Here is a 24,285-nt window from a genome sequence, read left to right as displayed (position 1 = left end):
CTGGTTCCACTGTATTACATACTGTACTTCTTCACAGAGTATGCCATTAAACTATGGAATTCACTGCTAGTAGATGCAGTGGCGGACACCTAATTGGATACCTTTAAAACAAGAGACAAATATAAAGGGGCAAAGAGAATTAATGGCTGCTATGACAACACAAGTTGGTAGAGGGAGTAGTGTTTTGCATTCCTATTTTTTGGGTGGACATCCCAAAGGCATTTGGCTGGCCATTGTGGAAACTGGACTATATGTATGTGTGTGTGTATGCATATATTTATATACAGTGTTTCCCCGAAAATAAGACAGGGTCTTATATTAATTTTTGCTCCAAAAACACATTAGGACTTATTTTCAGGGAATGTTTTATTTTTTTTTCATGTACAACAATCTACATTTATGCAAATACAGTCATGTCATCTTCTTCTGGTTGCTGCACAATAGTGGAGGGTGAGGCTTCACTTAACTGGGGCTTATTTTTTGGGTAGGTGTTATATTACAAGCATCCTGAAAAATTATACTAGGGTTATTTTTAGGGTAGGTCTTATTTTCGGGGAAACAGGGTATTTAATTTATATTCTACTTTTCTCCCTTGGAGGACTCAATATAGCTCAAAAATGCATTTAAAAAGCAGACATAGTCTAAAAATGTAATAAATTGTTGTAGCAACAAATGATTACATAAGCTAATTACTTAAAGCAGCACGGAATTAACAACTTAAGAACTCTTTTAAAAGCCAAACAAAAACTGCCTGTTGTTAAAACCCCACCATTATGCTTCTAAAGAGTTCTGTATGTTCAAGTGAAGAGGTCTGTGGGTGTTCCCTTTTGATGAAAGAATCCTCATAGAGGATCATCTGATAGTCAACAGAAAGCTGGGAGAAGAATCGTTCATCCCCAGTAGACAAACCCAGAGACACCAAAACATAGTCCTTTCACATCCTATTCTGAGCTGTTTCAGACACACATCCAGAGCCTACAAAAAGCAAACCTTGGGGGGAACGGTGACCCTTTATGTTGCCAAAACAATGAGGGAAACTGTCCCAGGAGTTCTTCTGAGATTGACTGCAGCATTGTTGACAGAGGCAAAAACAGCAGTGACTTGTTCCATGGCTGTCACCCTTCCTCCTGTGAAAAGAAGCATGGTTCTCTTGAGCAGTGGCAACCTTTTGATTTAATTGCGAAATCAAGACCCTGGCTGTTCTAAACTTATTGTTACCTATACAACCAAAATTCTAAGAATTGGTAGCTAGCGGGGTGGGGTGGAAAGAAGGAATAAGATCCAGCAGGTCATGACTAGGAAGACTTCAAGTTTATGGAATCTAGCAGTTTGCTTTTTTACAAAAATTCTGAGGTCTGCTAACTAGGTTAGAATTAAGTAATTCAAGCCCAGGAATTTGGTTTGGATACATGACAGGACAAAAGCTCAGGGCTCTTCCACATGAAAATCCATTCCTTTCCTTCCAGCAGCATTAAACACGGGAATGGTGGTTGTGGTGGAGGGAAGTAATTTTATTCCCATTACTGTTAAATAATTAGGAGTGGGAAATCTGCCATGATCTTCGGCATACCACCTGGAAGTCCAACAATACACCCAAATATCTCTTCCTCAGCTTTTCTCTAGCAAACCTTTTTTAGTACTGTACCCCCGCCCAAAATAATGACCGTGCCGAAGATTCAATGGGGGGGAGCAAATAGGTAAACTGGGTTAATTTCAGTTTAAGCCTGTGGTTCAAATGTAGCCACACAAGTTTAGCCTGACACATATTTAAATCAGAACATGTCCAGTAACTAACATCTTGAATTCATTTGCCTACTATTGCACTTCTTCACTCGAATTCCTCATTTCTTATGACCTACTTCTCCATTCTTTCAACCAACAAAAACTAATTTTTCCTAATTGTCCCTGGCTCCTCAAATCTCTATACTCAGCACTAACATCACCAAACATGTTCCAGATACAAACCAATTCCTAACATATAACTAGCCAGATGATCTCCATGAACTCCTAGAATGATAATTGCTTCTCACCTGTGAGGGGAACTTTGATCTTGAGAGGACAGCTTGGGCAGGTGAGAATATCCTGAACCATGTTCTTGTCTGTGAGGAGATACTGAACTATGTTCTTGCCTGCGAGGGGATCTTGAATGGCATCTTTTTTGGCAAGAGGGTCTTGAATTCTCAGGACCAAACTTCTTAGAGACATAGTTTCTGCTAGAATGCTCTGAACCACTGCTGAAATGACTCTTTGGTGAAGAACAATGGCATTCTAGCAGTCTTCCATTCTCATTTTTCTGGTCACAGGAGAGGTGAGTATGAGAAAGGGGCCCAGAAGGAACCTGGCAACAGAACTGGATAATAAAATAAGACACATGAGCAACCCAGAGAAGTCTCCTCACTCCCTTAATCTGTGGAGTGCTCACTGAAAAACCAACTGAAAAATCACTGAAAAACTCCCAACACTAATGGAACAAAGTTAAATTCTTCTTGATCTGGGCTAGGAGCCTGGCTCAACGGCTCACTGCTGCCTGTGCTATGAACTTACTCCTGTTTCTCCCCTCTGCTTTGGTGCTCCATCAAGAGCATTTTCTCCATGTCTAAGATTTGCGTCTCACATACTTCACCTTCAGAGCCCAATCATTAATACTTCTTATTTCAGAACATGCAACATTGGATCAAAATCTCATCTGAGGAAATACTCAAATCTAACTTTATGCAGGTGGTGGATTTCAGTAAAAACAAAGTTGAAAGCTGCACTTTTTAAAAATAACCATCTTGATTTTGTGAACAGAAGAGTGGTAAAAGAGCCCATTTCCTGAGCTGTTTTTAATACTGTATTACACATTATTTTAATGAAGCAGCTGTTTCTCTTCACAATGCTTTCTCTTTCCCTTTTCTTGGCTTGCTTTATTCAGTTCTGCACTTTTTTCATTCTCCTTCCTTTTTTCATTCACCTTAGTCTCATTCCTTAATTAAAAAAATATTCAGGAAACCCAGAAGCCACTTACCAACTCTCTGTTGTGTTCAGAGATGTTGTCACACTTGCCAGCTTGGTTCACAGTCCAGGGAGGATCTTGACAGTCCTCAGGTGCCCATCCTCTCAAGTCGTCAGCAGTTTCCCAAGGCTTATTCCATAGAGATGAACAATATCAAACGGGGGGAATAAGATGGCAACAAAAGCAAACACTAAATGTAACCAGTATTCCTCTTTGTAATGAAATGGCAGTCCATCTAGAAGGTGTCCATCTATGCCTTGCCTTTTAGTGGTGGCACCCTTCCTATCTCACAGATAGCAACATTCTACAGTATACCTTAGTGAGGAGCTTCTGAATTCTTGCCAGGGTTGATATCCTTCAGGAAGATATTTGCAGGACTGGCCAGAAAGGGGGAAACGACTAGAGCTGCTGTTAAGAGAAGCTGTCACAGAGGAAGGTGACTGCTGTAAAAAATCCTGAGCTGAAAGCAACAGGGCACAAATCCTCCTTACTTCAGGCTAAGTAAAAAGTGTAATGCTATACTGTATTGACTTCTGTTGCCATCTAGCCTTTGTTAGAGTGGCAAACAATATGGAAAACAACAAAAAAGTCCTTATTTATTTATTTTCCACAAGACTGTCTACAGTTGGCACTGTTTACATTATGATAGTGTTCATCATACTTCACACCAGCCAACAGATTTGATATATCCACAAATGGATGCACTCTACTAAACTAAAACAAAGTAACAGACTCATTGAGACTAGCTATCCCCAATGGGGGCCACATCTGAAGGGAACTACAGACTGAAAACTGTTTTTCACACACCACCTTTTAACATTCATTATGTGATTTACATAATCCTGATTCAGCCTATATTTCTTTTATATTGTGTTTATGGCTGTAGTGAAAAATACTGAGAATGGCTAATCTAGACCAAAAATAAAAAACATCCTTCTCCGTATAGATTGCTACCACTTGGTGCTGAATGAGTGTGGATCTTACTGGGGTTTCTGTCTATAATTGTGCGCAACTAGGCTTCCAAGGAAGAGAACTATAACATGCTTCTTCATTCTTACCAGCTTATTCCTTGCATCTCTCACCAGCACAGGCACACAATGGATGTTACTGAGGGTATGTTGGTTTTTGACGGAGTTAACAGTTGAGGCACAGCCACCTTGTCCGTGATCTGAATTCTCACAGTAGCCTGCGATTTTGGTCTGCATGAGTGCAAGTAAAATAAGGATCACAATATTCTGGGAAGCACAAATGATTAGTTAACAGCATCCAAATGGGAAGGCAGAATCAGTTGTTACCTTATTTCAAGAAGCTTTCATCTCTTTGACCAATTTATTTTCCCTCACAGCCCTCACATTTATTTTTATCTCTGTCTTCAACTACAGCCTAGATATTTTCTAATCCATGATAAATGGTATGATGTAGGGTGTGAGTATGACTGAAGCACATCCAGTATCAAGAGCCAACTCAGATGAACTGCTGTGCAAATAACATGAAAAATGGCAACTAAACAACTGCTAGATGCTCCTATCTGAGTTGGAGACACAACTGGCCTAGCAAACTTGGTTAGTAAACCTAGGTGTTGGAGTTTTCTGCAGGATCAGCATTATCAGGCAAATATCTTATTTGGCTAAATAACATGCTGCCTTCATAAAGAGAAAGACTGCTTAGATTTTAGTAATATATGAATATGCAGAGGACAGTCAATAAAAGCAGATTAAACACTACTTCAAGCAAAATGTTATATCTTAGTATGCTTCTGTGGTTACTCATTACAGCCAAGATCATAGTGGCAACAGGAAGATTTTTATTTGCAAGTGTTTTTCTTAACTATGATTGATGGCCACACTGGGAACTAAGGGCATCATGCTAATTAGTGTGTTTTTAACTGTGTGAGCCGCTTTAGGTTCCTTGCTGGGAGAAATGCAGCATATAAATAAAACTACAAAACTAAAAATAATAAAACTTCTTCTTCTTCTTCTTCTTCTTCTTCTTCTTCTTCTTCTTCTTCTTCTTCTTCTTCTTCTTCTTCTTCTTCTTCTTCTTATTATTATTATTATTATTATTATTATTATTATCATCATCATCATCAGCAGCAGCAGCAGCAGCAGCAGTAGTAGTAGTATTATAGGTCTGATCACATCTAGGTGAAAAGCAGTGAAAATTCTCCAGTATCAACATTTCAGCCCAGTACTACTTTGGAGATGTGTAGAACGATTGCTGTAAGGCAGGTCTAAGCACCCACGCTTTCTCTAGATATTATAGACTGCAACTTCCATAGCCCATGGCCATGCTGGCTAGAACGATGAAACTGTAATCTGAAAGATCAGAAGGGCTCCAGATTGCTTATACTACTGCAAGGCATTCACAAAGCACAAAGGACTTCATAGAGTTTTCTTTTTTCAAACTATATACCTTCATAGACTACAAAGAGTAAGTACCCAAATATACTTTACAAATGTTATGCTAAACATTGTGCAAAAAAATTCTTGTATGGCTACAAAATATGATGGTGTCATTCAGTAAGGTGGTGTAGAAATACTGAAAACAACCAACTTCCTATGAACTTTGGAATCCGCATGCAAGCTATTTACTTCTAGCATAAGAAGCAGGCAGCTGCTGATTACCAGCTCAGCTTCTTTTTCCTCAGACTGGTGGTGTTCATTTGCCATCTCACACTGGAATGGTACTTCTTCTACAGCCAAAGGTGACTTAACATGGCAGGAATGTTCTGGAGAGTGGCTGACGTCCAGCTACAGAAATGAAAGAAAGATAACAGATGATGGGGCTGCACAGATTAGGTACTAAACTTGACTAGGAAGACATGTGAAAAGTCTCTGAATAGTTCATGCAGAATAGTTTATAAACAACATTTTAATAACCACGACTGACAAACAACTGCACAAAAAGCATATAGACAAATCACAAGGAACGCTATTACAACAGCCATGCAAGTAAGTGCAAACAACCACCACCAAAAAAAAGGTTTACCAGCCCATAGAACCTTTTCACCCACAAGCAATGGACGACTTAGCTAGTCAAGAGTGTTTGCTAACAAAACAGGAAGCGAAAGTGGTTCATACCAATGGAGAATCTTTTTCTTCTACGGAAAGAAGCCTTTCTGTGGTTTCAGACAATGAGCGCTCTTCTGCAGGCACTGTAGCAGAAGGGAAAGGAGCTATCTGTTCAGGAGGCTCTTCAGCAACCGGAGTGGCCTTCTCTTCAACCTGCTGAGATTTTTTTCAGAGAGAGATGACGACGGGACTCAACTTAATCAAATCCTCATAAAAAGGATTTGAGTTAGAGTATCCTGCTATCCCCCAAAAACTTAATGGGTAAGTATCCCCTCTGTTCTCTTTCAAGGATACAGTATTTAAAATAGACACAATTAAGTCCCCACATGTTGCTGCTTCAGACTGGTAGCTCCACGTGCCAAGGTTCTTGTTGGGTTTGTTTGGTTTTGAGAATATAGGGAGCCTCTGTGTTGCACAAGACATCTTCATGAAAAAGAGAGAATTTGTTTGTGTGTGTGTGTATGTGAGTGTGTGTGTGTTTTATTCAGCTGTTACTTAGCTAATTTTGTCTCACATGCTTAAAGGGAAATACATAGCCCCTTCACTATCATCACTTTCCCCAGGCAGAGACAGATGTATCTGCTGAGAACAGATACCTGCAAATATAGGCTCCCTGTGTAAGCAAGAACTCTGATTTTCCAGGATTCTTCATCATATGAACGGGAATCTTGTCTATGCAGGCACATCACTTTCCGTGTGGAGAAAGTGACAATGAGAAAAGACTATGGCACTTCCCTTTAAGTGTGTTGGACTGAACTGGGTAAGTAGCAACTGAATTTGATTTGTGTTTGTATTTATATGTTGCCTTCATCAATGTCCAGTAACTAAGGCTAAAGGCTAGAATAGGAAATTCTCTGTAGTTAAAATCTGGAGATGTATCATTTTTCGATCATAAGCTTCCAGAGTTTTGAGAGGTTCACAAGGTGTTGCTGTTTGGCCTACAACTTTAGAATTCTGGTGAGGGAATACTATATTTGCCTCCTATGAGCGAGCAAGTCAGCTTATAATCAACTTACAGTCACAATTTTCATTTTTTATTAGAAGTGGACAAAGGTCTACAGGTAGCTGAACAGTAGGTGTGGTCGCACTGTGAAAATGAATTAGGAGATGGACTGGGGGTTTTGAAGTCAGTTTGAAGTCACATAGTAGTCACATGGCTTTTGGGTCAAGGTGTGTGTTCCTGAGAAAACTTTTAAATCTGATTTTAAACTATGTTGAATATTGGTCAAGGGTCATGGGACTTTAGAACTGTTGCATTTGAGGCTTTGTCCTGCACCCGCCCGCCCTCACTCTGGCTGCTTCTCATAGCCACTAGTTTCTGCTGCTGTATTATTTCAAATACTTCTTTATTTTTATTTCTTGTAATCTGGTATAGTGGTAGTTCTGTATGACAGAATTGTATGACAAATTAAAACAGGCAGACTGTAAGCTTTCCCTGCAGCCCAACACATATATGTTACCCGTGGGAGAGGAGAGAGACCCCAACCAGACTATTGACAAGGAGACCGTACAGCAGATTTTAAGTTCATACACTATTCATGCAACATTTACTACTTTCATTCATTTAAAACATAAGACAAAGGTATTAACAGGCCTCTTTCACACTTCACATGCACACACACACACAAAACTCTTCCCTGATGATTGATCTGTCCCTCAGTAAAAGCGATGGGAGCAGCACTGTTCAAAGCCCACAGTCTCTTCCCGGGTCATCCTTCTTGCAGGCTTCTTTCTCTTCAGCTGTGTCTATGGGCTGAACCTGGGTGCGTATAAACAAGCAGGGGGCAGACCCTGATTTCCTGGGCAGGTACAGTCTGTGGTTGCCATGCAGGAATGCTTCCTGCACATGTAGTTTGTTGCTTTTACCACAGACCTGTTTCCAGCCAGCCTGCTTCCCCTTTCTTGTCTGGACAAAGAAGTTCAAATTCAGAACTTCCTCCCACATATCCGATTTCTTGCTGATATAGAAACTTTATCTCTTGCAACTCTTTGCAGATTTGTATCAGGCTCACCATCCCCTCTGCCCTTGCAAGTCTCCATCTTCTTTTCTGGCCTGGGGTGCTGGTCTTTCTGGAACCCACATACTCTGTCACTCATAACATACACACAGAGACAGACAAGACAGAGGCAGTTGGAATTTTAAAAATTTATTCCAAATATGCTAAACCCAATTTAAAAAGTTTTTCCCCATGTGCAATGAAGCCCAGTGTTGTTCTTATGTGCCACCAAGTCATCTCCAACTTATGGTGACTCTAGGAATGAGCGATCTCCAAAAACAAACAAAAAAAACAAGTTATTCATGCCTGTACCGGCTGTCCCTTTTCCATAACAAGAACTCCTGTTGTCTCAGAAGATTAATCTTCTGTAAACACTTCAGCTGATGGCATAGAAGCAGTCTGCTAGGGAGGACCTTCAGCAGCCTCATTATCTTTTCGCTGAATGGACAAAAATTCTTTAATGAACTAATGATAATTAGAAGTGCCGTAATCCCAACAGAGGGTGAAACATGAGCCAGATGTATCCTTGTTGTTACTAAGGTACTTTCTCAGAATGAAGTTGTTAGATATATCTGAAGCAGATAGCCTGATGTCATCAATATATAAAATTCTGACATCTGCAAATACTCTGAGAAGTCCTCTGCAAACTCAGGAGACAGCAATTCATTATCACCCAATCACTAATCTCATATTTCAAGGGAATGCGCTTGAGAAACTAGTGCTAGCACAATTCAAAATGCCTCTGACTGAATCAGATTATGTAGATACAATTCAGGGTCTACTTAGTTTGGCAAGAAAACAGATTTGATCACCCTGGAGGAAGAACTGTACTCAGAGAAAGATGATGGGAGTGCGATTGTGATTCATCTTGACCTTTTGGTGGCTTTTGACACCATCAATCATGTTATCTTCTGGACCCAGGTCTGTGAACTGGGTTTAGGACAGAAGTGGGTCCTTTTAAGGAGAAAGGTAAAAATATTTGAAACAAGCAAGCAAGCAGCTAATAGGCTACATGCAGTCCTCCCAGGCTTCCTTTCACCTCCTGACTCCTGGGAAAATGTTTCTGCAGAATAGCAAACTGCAGCTAAAGAGAAATTCAGTTTTCCTGTTCTTTTAGATGAGAAAGTTCATTTGTTTTAAGAAGCTACAAGTGATTGGCCATCTACATCTTATTGCTAAAAAGGTGTTTTCAGATCTAAACTGCTCCACAAAAACTGAGCTGAAATTATTTCATTTATTATTTATTTATTTATTTATTTTATTTATATCCCGCCTATCTAGTCGGATCAGGACCACTCTAGGCGGCTAATAACATAATACAATAAATATACATATAAGACAATTTTACATAACAGAAATATTAAACAGAATGGGGAAACTATAGGAGAGGGAGAAAAGGGCATCAGGAATTATCTGATGGGAAGGCCTGCCGGAACATCCATATTTTTAATTGATTCTTGAAAAATCCCCAGCGAGGGAGCCGCGCGAATCTCAGGAGGTAGGTTGTTCCAGAGGCGAGGAGCCACCGCCGAGAAGGCCCGATTTCTTGTCTTTTCCTTCCGGGCCTCCCTCGGCGTTAGGCTCCTCAGCCTCACCTGGCTCGCACGAGTGACACGGGTAGATCTTGGTGGGAGTAGGCATTCCGCCACGTATCGAGGCCCTAAACCTTTTAGGGCTTTGTACGTGAGCATCAACACTTTGAAGTCGATGCGGAATCGGATGGGCAGCCAATGCAGTGCAGCCAGAGTGGGTGAGATACGTTGATATTTTCTCACTTCACTGAGTAATCTGGCCGCCGCATTCTGCACCACCTGTAGTTTACGCAGCAGCCTCAAAGGTAGCCCCACGTAGAGCGCATTACAGTGGTCTAATCTTGAGATTACGAGCGCATGCACCAAGGTAGTGAGCGCCCCAACATCAAGGTAGGACCGCAGCTGGGCTATCCGCCTAAGGTGAAAAAAGGCGGTACGGACCACCGACGCAACCTGAGATTCCATAGTGAGCGCCGGGTCCAGGTGGATCCCCAAGCTGCGGACCCCATCCATGGTGGGCAGAGTCACCCCCCAAAAGAGAGGGAGTTTCCCAAATCCCCAACTGTAGGGGCGCCCACCCTCAGTACCTCCGTCTTGTCCGGGTTCAGCCTCAGCCCGTTCTCCTGCATCCATTTCAGTATGGCCTCCAGGCAGCGCTGGAGGGACAGAATTACACTGAATGGCAATTTTTGAGAGTACAATTTGCCATGTAGAGGGGAACTTTTCCTCAGGGTTGAAGGGCATGCTGGAGATGGGCAAGGTGAAACCCATGAAGGTCTGGAGCACAACAAAAAAAAAATCTTCTGGACCCTCAGAAGTTGCTCTGGTATAAAAAGTAAAGAAACCAATTGTGCTTGCTGGTGTGGTGACTTATCAACCCCCTTTGTGTTATGTGTTGTCTCAATCTGCCAAGCTCTTTAACACCTATAAGAAGCTGGGCAATGTCTTCAGAGGTTTTGAATAGCTTGTCATTAGTATACTAATCAACTCATTTGAGTCTGCTAATATTTGCTGAATTTGATGTAAGTCTAGTTGAGTCAATAACTAAAGCAGGATCTTAACTTGACAAAATCACAATGGATGGGAAATTGTGTCTGCATTGCTCTACCCAGGATTGCATTAACACTGAAAGAGTAGCTCGATCCAGCATTATCCCTTGAGACCCAGATTGCTTTTACCAGCTTTGGCTATTTTGTCAGAGAGAGGTTACCTTAGTTTGACTCAGGTCAATTTCAGTTTCATTTCTGCAGGATGTAAGGCTCTCCAGAGTTCCCCAGGATGATGGAGACACTGCTAGTGCAGAACACAATGGTTTGTCAACACCTGTGGCTTGAGAATCAGGTTTTAACTCATCCTACAGAGATTAATGAGGGGAAAATGTTAGGTATTACAACTGCCTTTAAGGAAAGCAACCAACATTTTTTTAAAGATGTGCACTTGCAATCAGTGATTTCTACATCTCTCACAGAAGAATCATAGCCTGTCTGTAGGGTGTGTTCTGTGATCTTAATGCTTTGGGCATTAGAGTCTTTTTGATTTCTTTTATTTATTTTTATTAATGAACAAAAAATAAATAATAAATGATTTAATAATGAATTTAAAACTTGCTAAAATGACATCAGTACAATACCAGATTCTATCCACCACTTTGGTAAAAATGACCAGATTAATACTCCATCAGTTCCATTTGATATGGCAGGAAAACAGATTTAAAAGTTTTAAAGCACTGCAGGAGTTGCACCAGATTGCCCAGCAGACATCCCACAACATTCTAAGCTTTTATATCTTTCCTGTTTGTCTCCTTCATTAAAAAAAAATTCTTCTCATAGCTCAAGGTATTAGGCACCACAAGTTCTTGTGAGTTCCCAAGCCAGAGAAGGCAGCACTGCCAAAATCTCAAACTGCAACCTTCCTGTCCCTATCAAAAAACAACCCATTACCAGATAGTTTAGTCTTCTTCCCTAATTACCTTGGGTGAGTAAGTTCTGTTCCACAAAGAAACCTCCTTGCCTTGTTCAGCTTCCTTGGGTTCTGCTGACAATGTTTCCACTTTTTGAGAACCATCTTGCCTTTTATTTGACTGCAGTAGAGAAACAAGAACAAGCTATTAAAATAATCAAAGGAAAATTTAAATTGAGATTAGGGATACTGAAAGTACAAGGGGGGAGTACCTTCTCTTATCAGGACAAAACAAAGATTGAAACAATACACTGAAAAATTAAACAGAAAACCACCACATCTGCTCAAAAGCAAGGAAGACACTTTCTTGAGTACTCTCAACTCCTTGCTTCCAAGTAACCAAGTAATTGAAATGTTGTTGTTTTACTTTTGTTAAGAGGAAAAAAATTACAAGAGGAGAAAGGGAAAAGTAGAGTTTCAAATAGTCTCCAATATGATTCAAATTTTAAAACAGATGACAAGAGTGAAAGTACTACAAAAGCAAAAAAACAAAGCAAAACTGGAGGCTTAGGCATTTTGAGAAAAAAATCCCAGAATAAAATAACAAAATACTAACTATTCTCTCTCCATACTCACAGTTCAGCATAGTTCCAGGGCATGTGCAGATTATATTGTGAATTCCGGGTGAATTCAGTGACTCCTGAGAATAACTAGAGCTAACTACTACTTGCTTCTTCCCATTTTATACCCCTCATTCACTTTCCAGATTCTTCCTCACATTTCCACCAATAACTTTCCAAGTCCTTATGAACCTTCTAGAAGGAATTAATTTATGTTAAAGTAATTTTGTCCAGATTTTTGCATCCATATATGGTAATCAGGAATACCATGGTATGGAGAAATCTTGGTCTTAAGTGTTCAGTGACACATTCTTACACTTCAAGATCCCTTTTAGTTCCTTCATTACTGTCCTTTGTCAGCCATTGTCTGGTTCTTTGGCTGCAATCTCCATTTGAACTGATGACTGAACCAAGGTGCAGAAAAAGTTTAATTTTCAGTTTCTTTATTGTCAACATTAAAGTTATACAGCTCTTCAGCAGACTTTCCTAAAGTCCTATTTTTACACTTTTTAAAACCTTCACTGGTAGTTGTTTCAAGTCACTGCTCTTTGCTCTTGTCCACCAATGGTTACTCCTCCTTCCTCTGAATTGAATCGAGTTTCTCTATCAAAAATGGAAAATGGAAGGGATGGTTGATCAGGCAGTCGATGAAATTAGACATGTTGGCTAGTGTGAAGGTAGGAAAGAGACTGACAGGAGGGGGAGGAGACAACCATTTGCCCATTGAGGGTCATCTGGGCAGGAAGATGGAGCCATTTGAGTGTTATACTGCTGTGGAGGAATGTCAAACATTGTAAAACATCCTCTCTTCTCAGGGCATTGCCATCAGATAAGGTCACCTGCTTTCAGTAAGGGGGAAAGATGGAGAATGAGCAAAGGTAATTCCTTACCTTATCATATGAGGATGAATGTGGCAACTTCTGGGAGCTTCCTGAAAATAGAAAACCAGAGTTAAAATGACATGAAAACACTCTGCCACACCCCATGAGAGTCTGGCTGCTTGGGATTACAGTGATGCCTCAACTTACGAACTTAATCGGTATTGGAACTGTGTTCGCAAGTCGAAAAATTTGTAGGTCGAGGCACCATGCCCCATAAGAATGCACTGAAAACAGATTAACGCATTCTGGGGGAATAAAAAATACAGTACCAATAAATAAATAAAAATTAAAAATAAAACATTGCAAGTCCCACGCTGGGACTGCAAAAAAACAAAAAAACAGGGACTGCAAAAAAACAAAAAAACAAACCAAAAACAAAAACAAACAAATCAAAAAATAAACATTGGAGCAAGTCCCACACTGGTACTGAAAAAAAAAATCACCAAGAAACAAAACAACACAGAAACATACCCCCCCAGCCCAAACCTACACTCCAAAATCCACCCAGATCAACTTTTTTAAAAGAGAAAAAAAGCAGCACTTACCGGTCTGAAGCCTCCTGGGGGTCCCCCGTTGCTGCGATTGCCGTTGCCACCATGAGTGTTGAGCCTGGCCGGGGTGCTTAGGCCACTTGCCCCCAGCCCTGACAGAGGCAGCGGCTGCCCAGTGCCGGGAGACTTGAGCTGGCCGGGTTTCAGCCGCTTGCCTCCCACTTGCTCCACGCCACCCTCCGTGGGGCCATGGTGGCAAATTCAAACAGTGGAGGGCGGCGAGGAGCGAGCAGGAGGCGAGCCGGGAGGGAAACGGCCAAAAAAACCCGGCCAGCTCAAGCCTCCTGGTGCTGGGTGACCGCTACCTCCAATCGCGGTGGCGGGGGACCCCCGCGAGGTCTCCCAGGGCTTCCCCGTTGCCATTGGAGACCTCCTGGGGGTCCCCCGCCACTACAATTGGAGCCTTCAGAAGTCTCCGGAGGCCTCCTGGGGGTACAATCGCGGTGGCGGGGAAGCAATTTTAAATTTGCCGCCCTTTTCCACTGCCACAACTGGACCCCCAGGCAGTCTCCCAGGGTTTCCCTGCCGCCATCGGAGACCTCCTGGGGGTCCCCCGCCACCACGATCTGCGCCTTCAGGTTTTCCGGGGGGGGGGGTAGATCGGGCCTACCAGGGGAAGCAGATCACTGCTCTAAAATATTAGAAAAAATAACAAAAGACTTTTCAAAAGTCTCTTCAAAATATGGTGTCTGTCTTGCCACTAAGAATCCTGGAACGGATTAACGTCGCTATGTGGGGCACCACTGTACAATTAAAAAACCCAATGACATAGAAAAATGGAAAACAAAAAAAATGGAAAATGCAGATCCTTTCTCTTTCTCATATATCATTTTTCTGCTTGTGGAGAGAAAAAGAGCAGCTCCACTGAAGGTCAAAGACTCAGTTAACACTTTTCATTAGAATGGTCGAGAGGAAAAATGCAGCCTTAGGAGACACCTTTCCAAAGACAAGTTCCAAAGTTCTTCACAAAGAGGTTTAAGACAGTCTGCCTAAACATTGAAAATATTTTGGCGACTTCCCCCTACCCCCGACTTACTAACATGTATGGTGGTCATGCGAAAAAGAAAAACTGGGGGGGGGGGGGGTTACAGATTTGGGAAATGTCACAAGAAATTGTTCAACAAAAATTAAGTTTTAAGTCTGAAATGCTATTATTGAATATAATGCCAGAAATCATTAATAAGAAAATAAAATATAGTTTACTGCATGTATTTACTGCAGCTAGGTTACTCTGGGTCCAAAAATGGAAGAGTGGAGAAACACCAACGATGGATGAACTATTAAAGAAGCTACTGGATATTGCAGAACTAGATATGCTTTCAGAGGCACTACGGGATCAACCGGGACATTTTATAAAGGAAAGTTGGAAGCCGATATATAATTGGGCCCAGGAAAAGACAAGAACTTAGGGGAAGAAACAGTTTATGGCGAATCGGTGCTCACTAGAATCCTTTAATGATATTTCGATGTCCAGACAATATGAAATTTCTGATCTATTTGTGTAGTATGGATGTTTACTTTTGATATTTTGTTGCTATTAGTGTTTATTTCTGTTTGGTTTCAGTTTTCTGTTTTGTATATTTGCATGTATGAAATAAAAATATTGGGGGGGAAAAATATTTCAGAGACCACATCTCAAGCAACTGTGACTTTTGTAATGTTTGCCAGCATGATTTTCCATGTTTGGGGGTAGGGGTGGGGGAAATAGGAACAATGTTTGTTACATACAGAAAACAACATTCAAAGGTAAGCATCCTCATTTCCAATAGAGCAGCTCTAACGGCTTACGTTTTCCAGCAACCTATTTACACTTTTCTTTGACCTACATGACTGGTACTTTCCCAGACAAGAGATATGACCCTTAAAATTAAAACTTTTAATTTCACCCCCCCCCCAAAAAAAATAGGGCCATCCTCCTCATATCACCCAATCCAACCTTTTGAGAAGTTGTTTTGAAATCCTCTAAAAGAACGACCACGATAGCGATGTTTATCATGGAAATATCCTCGGGGGCATTTGGAAACATGTCCTCGATTGGAATTTCTGTAGTTGTCAAAGATGCCATTGTATACTCTGCAGAGACATAAATGTCCATAACCTCCTTTATTAGAACCTGCCTTCAACTTCTTAATAAAAGTCAACCATAAACATATCTTCAAACCAGTGGTGGTCACATCTGAGAAGTAAGCCACTGATGAAGTAATGCCATAATACCCTGCATGTGGTGATGGTGATGATGGCCATGAGTGTTAGAAAGAACTGAGTAGCCATAAAGAGTTCAAAACAGCTGAATGTAATAACAGCTTCAGTTCAAAACAGCCGGATTTAACAAGACAACAAGCAGTTGTCTTGCAGGGTGATGCACAGATAAGAAGATATTGGAGCTGTACAGAGATGTGAAAATATATTATCAGGTCAACAGATGAAAATCATTCTCTGTGATAGTATTGCCACCACAACACACTCATTCACTAAACCTTAAAGCTAGGTGGTTGAAGACCAAATCCTTTAACTCCTGAACAGTGCCTATTCTTGCTCTGGAATGCTTTCCCTTGGCCTGTGTATGTGATCTTTATTCTTATGAATTCCAGGCACCAGGTGAAAGCAGTTTTATTCTCCTAAGCCTTTTGAAAAACAGGATGTAATGAAGTTTTGACTTTCTGAGAATATTTTGCTTTGGATATGGGTCCTATTCTGTTACTTTTAAGACAGCTTAATATTTTATGACTCATACAGGCTTTGTTCTATACTGTAAATGTAAAAATATAAAATAAAACACGACTTTGAAAATAAATTATATTCAAGATTAGGCCAGTCCATGTAATATACAGCCACATCACACAGAAGTCATGTACCTGTTGTTTGGGATGGTCCTGGATCCTGCACAGACTTGGCCAAACTGGGAAAGGGTTGTGCTGTGGTGTATTCCAAACATTCCTCTGGAAGCATTCACTTGGTATAGCTGGTTAACATAAAACATCGCACAGACATTTAGTATATTGCAATATGTAACTGCACTGATTGATCCAGCTATCCCAACAGAAAAAGAACTACCACCATCAGCCAAGTTGCGTCCTTAAGAATCAAGTCTCCTCTCTTATGGGGTAGTGAGTGCATTTATAAGTAGGGAATTTTTTGCTCAACTTCCCAGTCTACCACCAAGTCCGCCCTTGGGCAAATCATCACATCTAAGCCTAAAGCGCATGTCTGACTGACAATGCTGATCAAATGGAATAACTCCACTTACATTATACTGAGTTTCCTAATGAGATGTTGGAATGCAAAAATTAAACTTTTAAGATTTGTCTTACAGTATATTTTGTATTATACATTTATGCAGAAAATATATTCAAAATATCTTGCAAGGAATAAACAAAATGCATGAATTAGCACATCCTGCAAGAGAGCAGGTGCCGGAGGAGTATTTCCACAGCAAAACTAACTGCCTGAAGTTTCCAAATTGTAAATGATCCAAGAGAGAGTTAGAGATTCAGAAAACACTTTACAGTGGACCCTCGACCTACGGAATTAATCCATATTGGAACGGTGTCCGTAGGTCGAAAATGCATTTCCCATGGGAATGCACTGAAAACATTGTAATCCGTAACCCGCCCAAGAAACACCCCCCCCCAGCGCACACAAAATTAAAATAAATTTTTGAAAATTAAACCTTATCTTTTCGAAGCCTTCCAGGAGTCCCACTGCCGGAGGACTCCGAGGGTTTCAGCGCTGCTGCCAGAAGGCTCTCAGAGGTCCCCTGCCCCCGCAGGCTTTCCCAGGGTAGACCGCGCCTACCAGGGGAGGGCTTCCCCCAGTAGGCCCAGTCTACTCCCCAGGCTTTCCCGGGCAGTAGACCGGGCCTACCGGGGGAAGCCCTCACCCGGTAGGTCCAGTCCACCCTGGGAATGCCTGCGTCGGTGGGGGGGGGGGAACCTCCAGAGGCCTTCCCTGCCACCATGGGAGGCCTCTCAGAGGTCCCCCACCGCCACCAATAGTGCTTCGGAGGCACTATCGACGGCGGTGGACCTCCAAGATGCCTCCCATGGTGGGGGAGAAGCCCTGGAAAGCATCCGGAGGCAGATCGGCAGCCTACGGACTGGAAGGGGGAGGCGGGGAAAGCACCAAATTTGAATTTGGCGCTTTCTCCGCCTCCCTCTTCTGGTCCGTAGGTCAATTCTCTGGCCGCAAGTCAAAGTGAAACTTTGTGGCCGGAGAAGTACATACGTCAAAAAGTACGTAAGTGGAGCCGTACGTAAGTCGAGACTCCACTGTATTATACAACTGCAGGAGAGGTACACATTCTGCATACACCTAAAAGCTAAGATACCCTGTGTGTTGCAATGGATAGAATGACAGACTAGGACCAGAAGGCCTGGTGGGAATCTCCATTCACCCATGGAAACTCACTGGGGTGTGGAACTGGTAAAACCACTTCTTAAACACTGAGCCTCGTGGCACAGTGGTTAAACCGCTGTACTGCAGCCAAAACTGGACTCACGACCTGGGGTTCAATCCCAGGTAGCCGGCTCAAGGTTGACTCAGCCTTCTATCCTTCCGAGGTTGATAAAATGAGTACTCAGCTCGCTTGGGGGGGGGGGGGCAATGTGTAGCCTGTATAATTAACTTGTAAACTGCCCAGAGAGTGCTTGAAACACTATGGGGCGGTATATAAGCAGCACACTTTGCTTTGCTTTAAACTTTTAAAGACTTGTTACGGTCAGTCTAAGTCACTTCTGGCTTAACTGTACATAAGAACAAGTGCCACAGCACTTATATGGATACTTCAGACATGTAAGCATTGGCATCATAATTTTCCAGTGGGCACATCTGAACATGTGCAAGTATCAAAACATGCTCATCAATATTGCATAGTTCTCCACATTTAGAATAACAGGAACAGAGCTTGGGAAAAATCAGGATAAGGCCACATGGCCATGGAAACAATACAAATGCATGAGTAGGTGATAACTGACCATTGAGGATATAAACCAACCCCCCCCCCAAAAAAAACAAAAAATACAAATTGCAAGCTTTTGATGATCAATCTTCTTCTTCAAGGCTGTGCATCAAGGTCTTGTGGGTGGTTCCAAACATATGTGCTGTTTTTAAAGTCTTGAATTCACATGGCTGATGAGGTAGAGGCCAGGTTAGCTTCTTGGATGGAAGCAGCTGCAGCATGCATGTTGGGTTCAAGCTCTTCTTCAGCTAGCAATTTAGAATTTATGGCCCATCTCTTAAAACAGAGGACAATCACAGGCAATTTGGGGCCCTTCTTGTTCTCCCTTCTGCCTTTTTAAAACTTGTTACAGGCTGAAACCACAGACATCTTGTGTCCTTCTGCAGTCTGATCTTGTAAGTTCCCTTAAGTTACTATTTCTTTAGTAATGCAAGTAGGGCAGTTGCAATGTTTTCCATGTCCCAGTTATCTCTTCCTCTTTTCCTATGGCTACATGATGCTACAGATGGAGTATTATTTGTCAAAAAGAAGAACAATCTCATCAGCTGGCTGTGCCTCCTTGCATTTCCTAAGCTATGTGCCTCACTTATTTCCCAATAAGACCACTCCCATCCCTAGTCTGAATCTGTTTTAGGTACTATAGCTTCTTAAAAACTGGGAGGGGGTGTGTTATAAAGGATGCCAGGTCACCACTGAGAGGATCCACTGACTGCATGGCCAGATTATTCCTTGTTGCACTTGATTTAAGAGTACAGTACTTGCCAGGTGGGTTCAGTGGGCTAGTGACTGGGAAACCTTCCCATGAGCCTCTTTGATGCCCCAGGGAGAACAAAACTTTCAGGTTGCTGACTCTGGCTGTAATCCAACCTTGCAAGGTAGAAAATACAAACCCCACAAAGTAATCAAGACTCCCAAGTGCAAACAACTTTCTTTAGTACCATCAACTCCTTAGACTGTATGAGTGAAAACACAGAAAAAATTATAAATTTTTATTGAAGAAATCTCATTTTCCAATTCCTTTCTCTAGTTTATTGAAGAAATTTCAAAAGAACATGTAAAAGCAAATTCAGAAACTCTAGCAAGATGATAATTATGTGAAGCTGTTCCATGATAGTAAAACAAAACTAGTTCAGAGACTTAGGCAATTAAGAATTAGTCCCACAGAAAAGATAAATGGTAACTTACCTAAAACTATACTTACACCGTAGCATACTTCCAGTGCACACAAGAGTTCAGCACAATAGCAGGCTTGGATTACTTGTTGAAGTAACTATTGTTCTGACTAGCCTTATATCCCATTATCCCCTCCTTAGATAATTTAATATTTTCAGCCAATCACATGATGTCCTTCCTAAGCTAATTGGGAACTTCTGCAAGGATAGCACATCAGCTTTGGCTAATTTGAACTCCATGGGAATTCAGGCAGTTTCAGCCTCTCACAGATACTCCCCAGACTTCAAGGTCAAAGATAAAGCTTTCTGGCAAGGGATGTGGCAGGCTTGCTATAACTGGAAGGTACATGCTTTCTCCCATCTAACTTATTTCAGTATTATTACAGACTTCAGGGAATTATTAACCTCTTCCTTGCTCATTTCTTCACAAGTGCCTGGCAAACCTTTACTGGTACTGTAATTTATTCCACAATCAAAAACACTTGGTTTCTGGTGGTAACTTTTCTTGATTTCCTTACAGTATGTGTTGCTGTTTTTAACAATAATGAGTGTGAGGAATAGGCTGAATGGGTAGCTATTTTATAGGGAGATATTCCAGCAGGTATTGGGGTCCTAAACTATTTAGGGCTTTATAGGTAACAGCACCTTGAATTACAATAATATTGTAATTTATTATACTCTTAGTTGTTTTAATACACGACTTGTTTTTTAAATTGTTTGTAAGCCACCTGGGGTTCCTCTCTTGGGAGAAAAGCATGTTTTAACACAAATAAATAAATAAATAAATAAATAAATAAATAAATAAATAAATAAATCAATCAATCAATCAATCAATCAATCAATCAATCAATCAATCAATCAATCTTTATAATCTGAATGACCCAAAATCTCAATGATATGATTAGAGATGGACATGATTCAGAAAAATAGTGATTCATTTTGATTCTTGATTCATCAAGGTCAATCATCACAAATAATGAATTTACATTTTTTCCTGACAAATCGATGAATCATTCATCAATTCATTCTTGCCTTTAAAACCTTATAGAACCCTCCCCCCCACAGCACCTAGAGAAACCCAAATCACAGAGAAGCTTCTCCTGCCTCTCCTCTACAAGCCCTGAAAGTTTGGTGAAGTTTAGGTTTTGGAGGCTCTAGTTATATGCCCACAATAGGGTGGCCATGAAAGTTTCCTCCAGGCACCTAGAGACACCAAAATCACAGAGAAGCTTTCCCTGACTCTCCTCTACAATCTCTCTAAGGTGAAGATTGTGTTTCAGACATCCAAGTAATACACTCACAAAGTGACCTTTAGCAGCTGATGTGGGGAAATTCAATCTTCACCAAACTTGGTAAGATTGTAGCGAAGAATCAGGGGAAGCTTCTGTACAATTTTGATGTCTCTAGGTGTCTGGAGGGCTGGTTTATAGCCCAACAAATCAATAGCCCAGAGCTCTTCAAAATTTTTATTAATGACTTGGATGAGGGAGTACAGGGAATGCTTGTGAAATCTGCAGATGATACAAAATTGGACAGAATAGCTTAATACAGAAGGCAAAAACAAAATTCAAAATGACCTTGATAAGAGGGAGCACTGGGCCAAAAGCAACAGAATGAAATTCAGCAGTGCAAAGTACTGCACCTCGGAAAAAGAAACCAATTGCACAGTTACAAGATGGGGGATACCTGGCTCAACAAAACTATGAGCGAGAAGGATCTCAGAATTGTCATAGATCACAAGCTAAACATGAGCCGACAGTGTGATGTGGCGACAAAAAAAGGCAAATGCTGTTTTAGGCTGCATTAATAGAAGTATAGTTTCCCAATCCCGCAAGGTGCTACTCCCCCTCTATTCAGCATTGGTTAAGCCTCACCTTGAGTATTGTGTCTAGTTCTGGGACCACACTTCAAGAAGGATGCTAACAAATTGAAACAAGTTCATAGGAGGACAACAAGGATGATCAGGAGGCTGGAAACCAAGCCTTATTAGGAAAGGCTGAAAGAATTGGCCATGTTTAGCCTTGAGAAAAGAAGACCGAGGGGTGATATGACAGCACTTTTCAAATATTTGAAAAGCTGTCATACAGAGAAAGGGCAAGATCTGTTCTCGATCATCCCAGAGTGCAGGACATGCAACAATGGGCTCAAGTTACAGGAAGACAGATTTCAATTGAATATCAGGAAAAATGTCCTAACTGTTAGAGCAGTACGACAGTGGAACCAGTTACCTTGGGAGTTGGTGAGTGCTCCAACATTGGAGGCATTCAAGAAAAACTTAGATAATCACTTGGCAGATATGCTTTGATTGTATTCCTGCACTGAGCAGGGGGTTGAACTTGATGGCCTTGTAGGCCCCTTCCAACTTCACTTTTCTATGATTCTATGAAATAAAAAAATTACTAAAATTTGATGATTCATATTGGGAGCATACATTCACACAAATATGAATAGACAAATTAATAATTTTTGATTAATTTTGCAATCCATTTTTAAATTCATGCCCATGTCTGGATCTGATACATATTTTGTATGATTTGAAGGGGATCAGCAGTCTAACTACAAGGACATGTTTAAAAAAAAACACTTGCCCCAAAGAACAACCAGAATACATTTATCTTGTTAATGCCTATAGATGACTTTGACAGGATCTTTTTTGACAGCAATCACATCACATTACACCACTACCTTGAAACAATTTCTCAGATCTGATCCCTTCTAATGAGCTTTCCACCCCAGGTTTCATGCAATTTTATATATACAGTCATGGCCAAAAATATTAGCACCCTTGCAATTCTGTCAGAAAATGCAAACCTACTCTTAGAAAAAAATTGTTGCAGTTGCAAATGCTTTGGTACTCACATGTTCATTTATTTGGTTTGCGTTGGAACAACACAAAAAAACTGAGGAGAAAAGTCAAATCTGATACAATCCCACACAGAAACCCAAAAATGCACTGGCCAAAATTATTGGCACCCTTAACTTAATACAGTGGTGCCTCGCTTAGCGATGTTAATCGGTGCAGCAAAAATCGCTGCTAACCGAAAACATCGCTAAGCGATTTTAAAAAGCCCATAGAAATGCACTGAAACCCCTTCAATGCGTTCCTATACTCTTAAAACTTATCTTTAAGCGAAAATCCTCCATACGGTGGCCATTTTCACTGCCCAGTATGCGAGGAATCCGTCCCAAAACACAGCGGGCGGCCATGTTTTTTTTCCAGTGCCCATTTTGGAACCACCGATCAGCTGTAGGAAAAAGATCGCTATGCGATAATCGGTAAGCGAAACAGCTTACCGATCATCGCAAAGTGATTTTTTCCTATTTAAAACATCGCAATGCAATCGCTTTTTTGATCGCAAAATCTTCTTCGCTAAGCGGTTTCGTCGTTAAACGGGGCACTTGTTAAGCGAGGCACCACTGTATTTGGTAGCACCCCCTTTGGAAAAAAAATAACTGAAATCAATCACTTTCTGTAACCATGAATGAGTTTCTTACCCCTCTCTACTTGAATTTTGGACCACTTTTCTTTTGCAAACTGCTCCAGGACCTTCAGAAGGATGCCTTCACCCAACTGCTGTTTTGAGATCTCTCCACAGGTGTTCTATGGGATTCAAATCTGGATTCATTGCTGGCCATTTCAGAACCCTCCAGCGCTTTCTTTGTAACCATTTCTGAGTGCTTTTTGAAGTGTGTTTCAGGTCACTGTCCTGCTGGAAGAGCCATGACCTCTGGTGGAGACACAGCTTTCTGACACTGGCCACTATGATGCGCCCCAAAATTCTTTGGTAATCATCAGATTTCATGATACCGCTCAGTCAAGGCATCCAGTGCCAGAAGCAGCAAAGCAACCCCAAAACATATTTGAACCTCCACGATATTTGACTGTAGGAACTGTGTTCTTTTCTTTGAATGCCTCATTTATTTTTCTGTAAACAGTGCCATGATGTCCTTTACCAAAAAGCTCTCCTTTTGTCTCGTCTGTCACAGTACGTTCTCTCAGAAGGATTGTGGTTTTGTCACATAAGTTTTACCACACTCCAGTCTTGCTTTTTTATGCCTTTGTGTCAGCAGTGGTGTCCTCCTGGGGCTTCTACCATAGGGTCCCTTTTCAGTCAGATGGTGACGGATAGTGCAAGCTGACATTGTTGTACCCTGTGTCTGCAGATCAGCTTGAATTTGTTTGGAAATTAATCTGGGTTCTGTATCGACCATTCGAACAACCCTTCATTGTAATTTTTTTTCCAGTAATTTTGCCATTCCATCCATGTCCAGGGAGGTTAGCATGGGCTGTAAACCCTTGATGATATTGCGCACAGTGGACACAGGAACATTAAGATCTCTGGAGATCGACTTGTAGCCTTGAGATTTTTCCACAATTTTTCCACAATTTTTCTCTCAAATCCACAGACAACTCTTTACACTTTGTTCTTTTCTCCATGCTCAGTGTCGCACACAACACAAAGGCTGAGTCAACTTTTCTCTACATGGCTGCAAGTGTGATTACTATATTGCCCACACCACTTACTTGCGACAGGTGTGTTTAAATACAAAATAAAGGAGCATCACATGCTTGAAAAGCAATTACTTCTTACAATTTAGAAAGGGTGCCA

General features: G+C 41.2%; 1 protein-coding gene and 1 long non-coding RNA gene across 24 annotated transcripts in view; one reads left to right on the top strand and one right to left on the bottom strand.

The window, feature by feature from the left end:
• LOC110080559 (uncharacterized) overlaps positions 1-24,285 on the bottom strand; it is a 44,177-nt gene that overhangs the window by 11,890 nt on the left and 8,002 nt on the right. For 7 of the 22 annotated variants that reach the window (XM_020796569.3, XM_072997367.2, XM_020796606.3 and 4 more), the window contains exons 3-13: positions 16,402-16,508; positions 15,483-15,619; positions 13,005-13,045; positions 11,565-11,675; positions 10,806-10,949; positions 6,076-6,222; positions 5,587-5,745; positions 4,054-4,194; positions 3,008-3,124; positions 2,031-2,350; positions 991-1,127 (exon numbers count right to left, since the gene is read on the bottom strand). In XM_020796569.3, coding sequence (XP_020652228.3) covers positions 991-1,127; positions 2,031-2,350; positions 3,008-3,124; positions 4,054-4,194; positions 5,587-5,745; positions 6,076-6,222; positions 10,806-10,949; positions 11,565-11,675; positions 13,005-13,045; positions 15,483-15,619; positions 16,402-16,508 — 1,561 coding nt within the window. Of the gene's footprint in view, positions 1-990; positions 1,128-2,030; positions 2,351-3,007; positions 3,125-4,053; positions 4,195-5,586; positions 5,746-6,075; positions 6,223-10,805; positions 10,950-11,564; positions 11,676-13,004; positions 13,046-15,482; positions 15,620-16,401; positions 16,509-19,688; positions 19,828-24,285 lie in introns of those variants that run through there. The other 15 variants (XM_078393123.1, XM_078393127.1, XM_078393125.1 and 12 more) reach the window with 10 other exon arrangements.
• LOC140706586 (uncharacterized) lies at positions 6,142-15,179 on the top strand. Of its 2 annotated transcripts, none has more exons than XR_013545022.1 (2): positions 6,142-6,327; positions 14,768-15,179. It is a non-coding gene; the product is annotated as an uncharacterized LOC140706586 (long non-coding RNA). The 2 variants fall into 2 exon arrangements; XR_013545023.1 differs by lacking the exon at positions 6,142-6,327 and adding an exon at positions 12,929-12,992.

This window comes from Pogona vitticeps, chromosome 4, assembly GCF_051106095.1.
Source record: "Pogona vitticeps strain Pit_001003342236 chromosome 4, PviZW2.1, whole genome shotgun sequence".
NCBI lineage: Eukaryota > Metazoa > Chordata > Lepidosauria > Squamata > Agamidae > Pogona > Pogona vitticeps.
The sequence above is the reverse complement of the archived record's forward strand: the minus strand, read 5'-3'. Positions and strand labels throughout refer to the sequence as shown.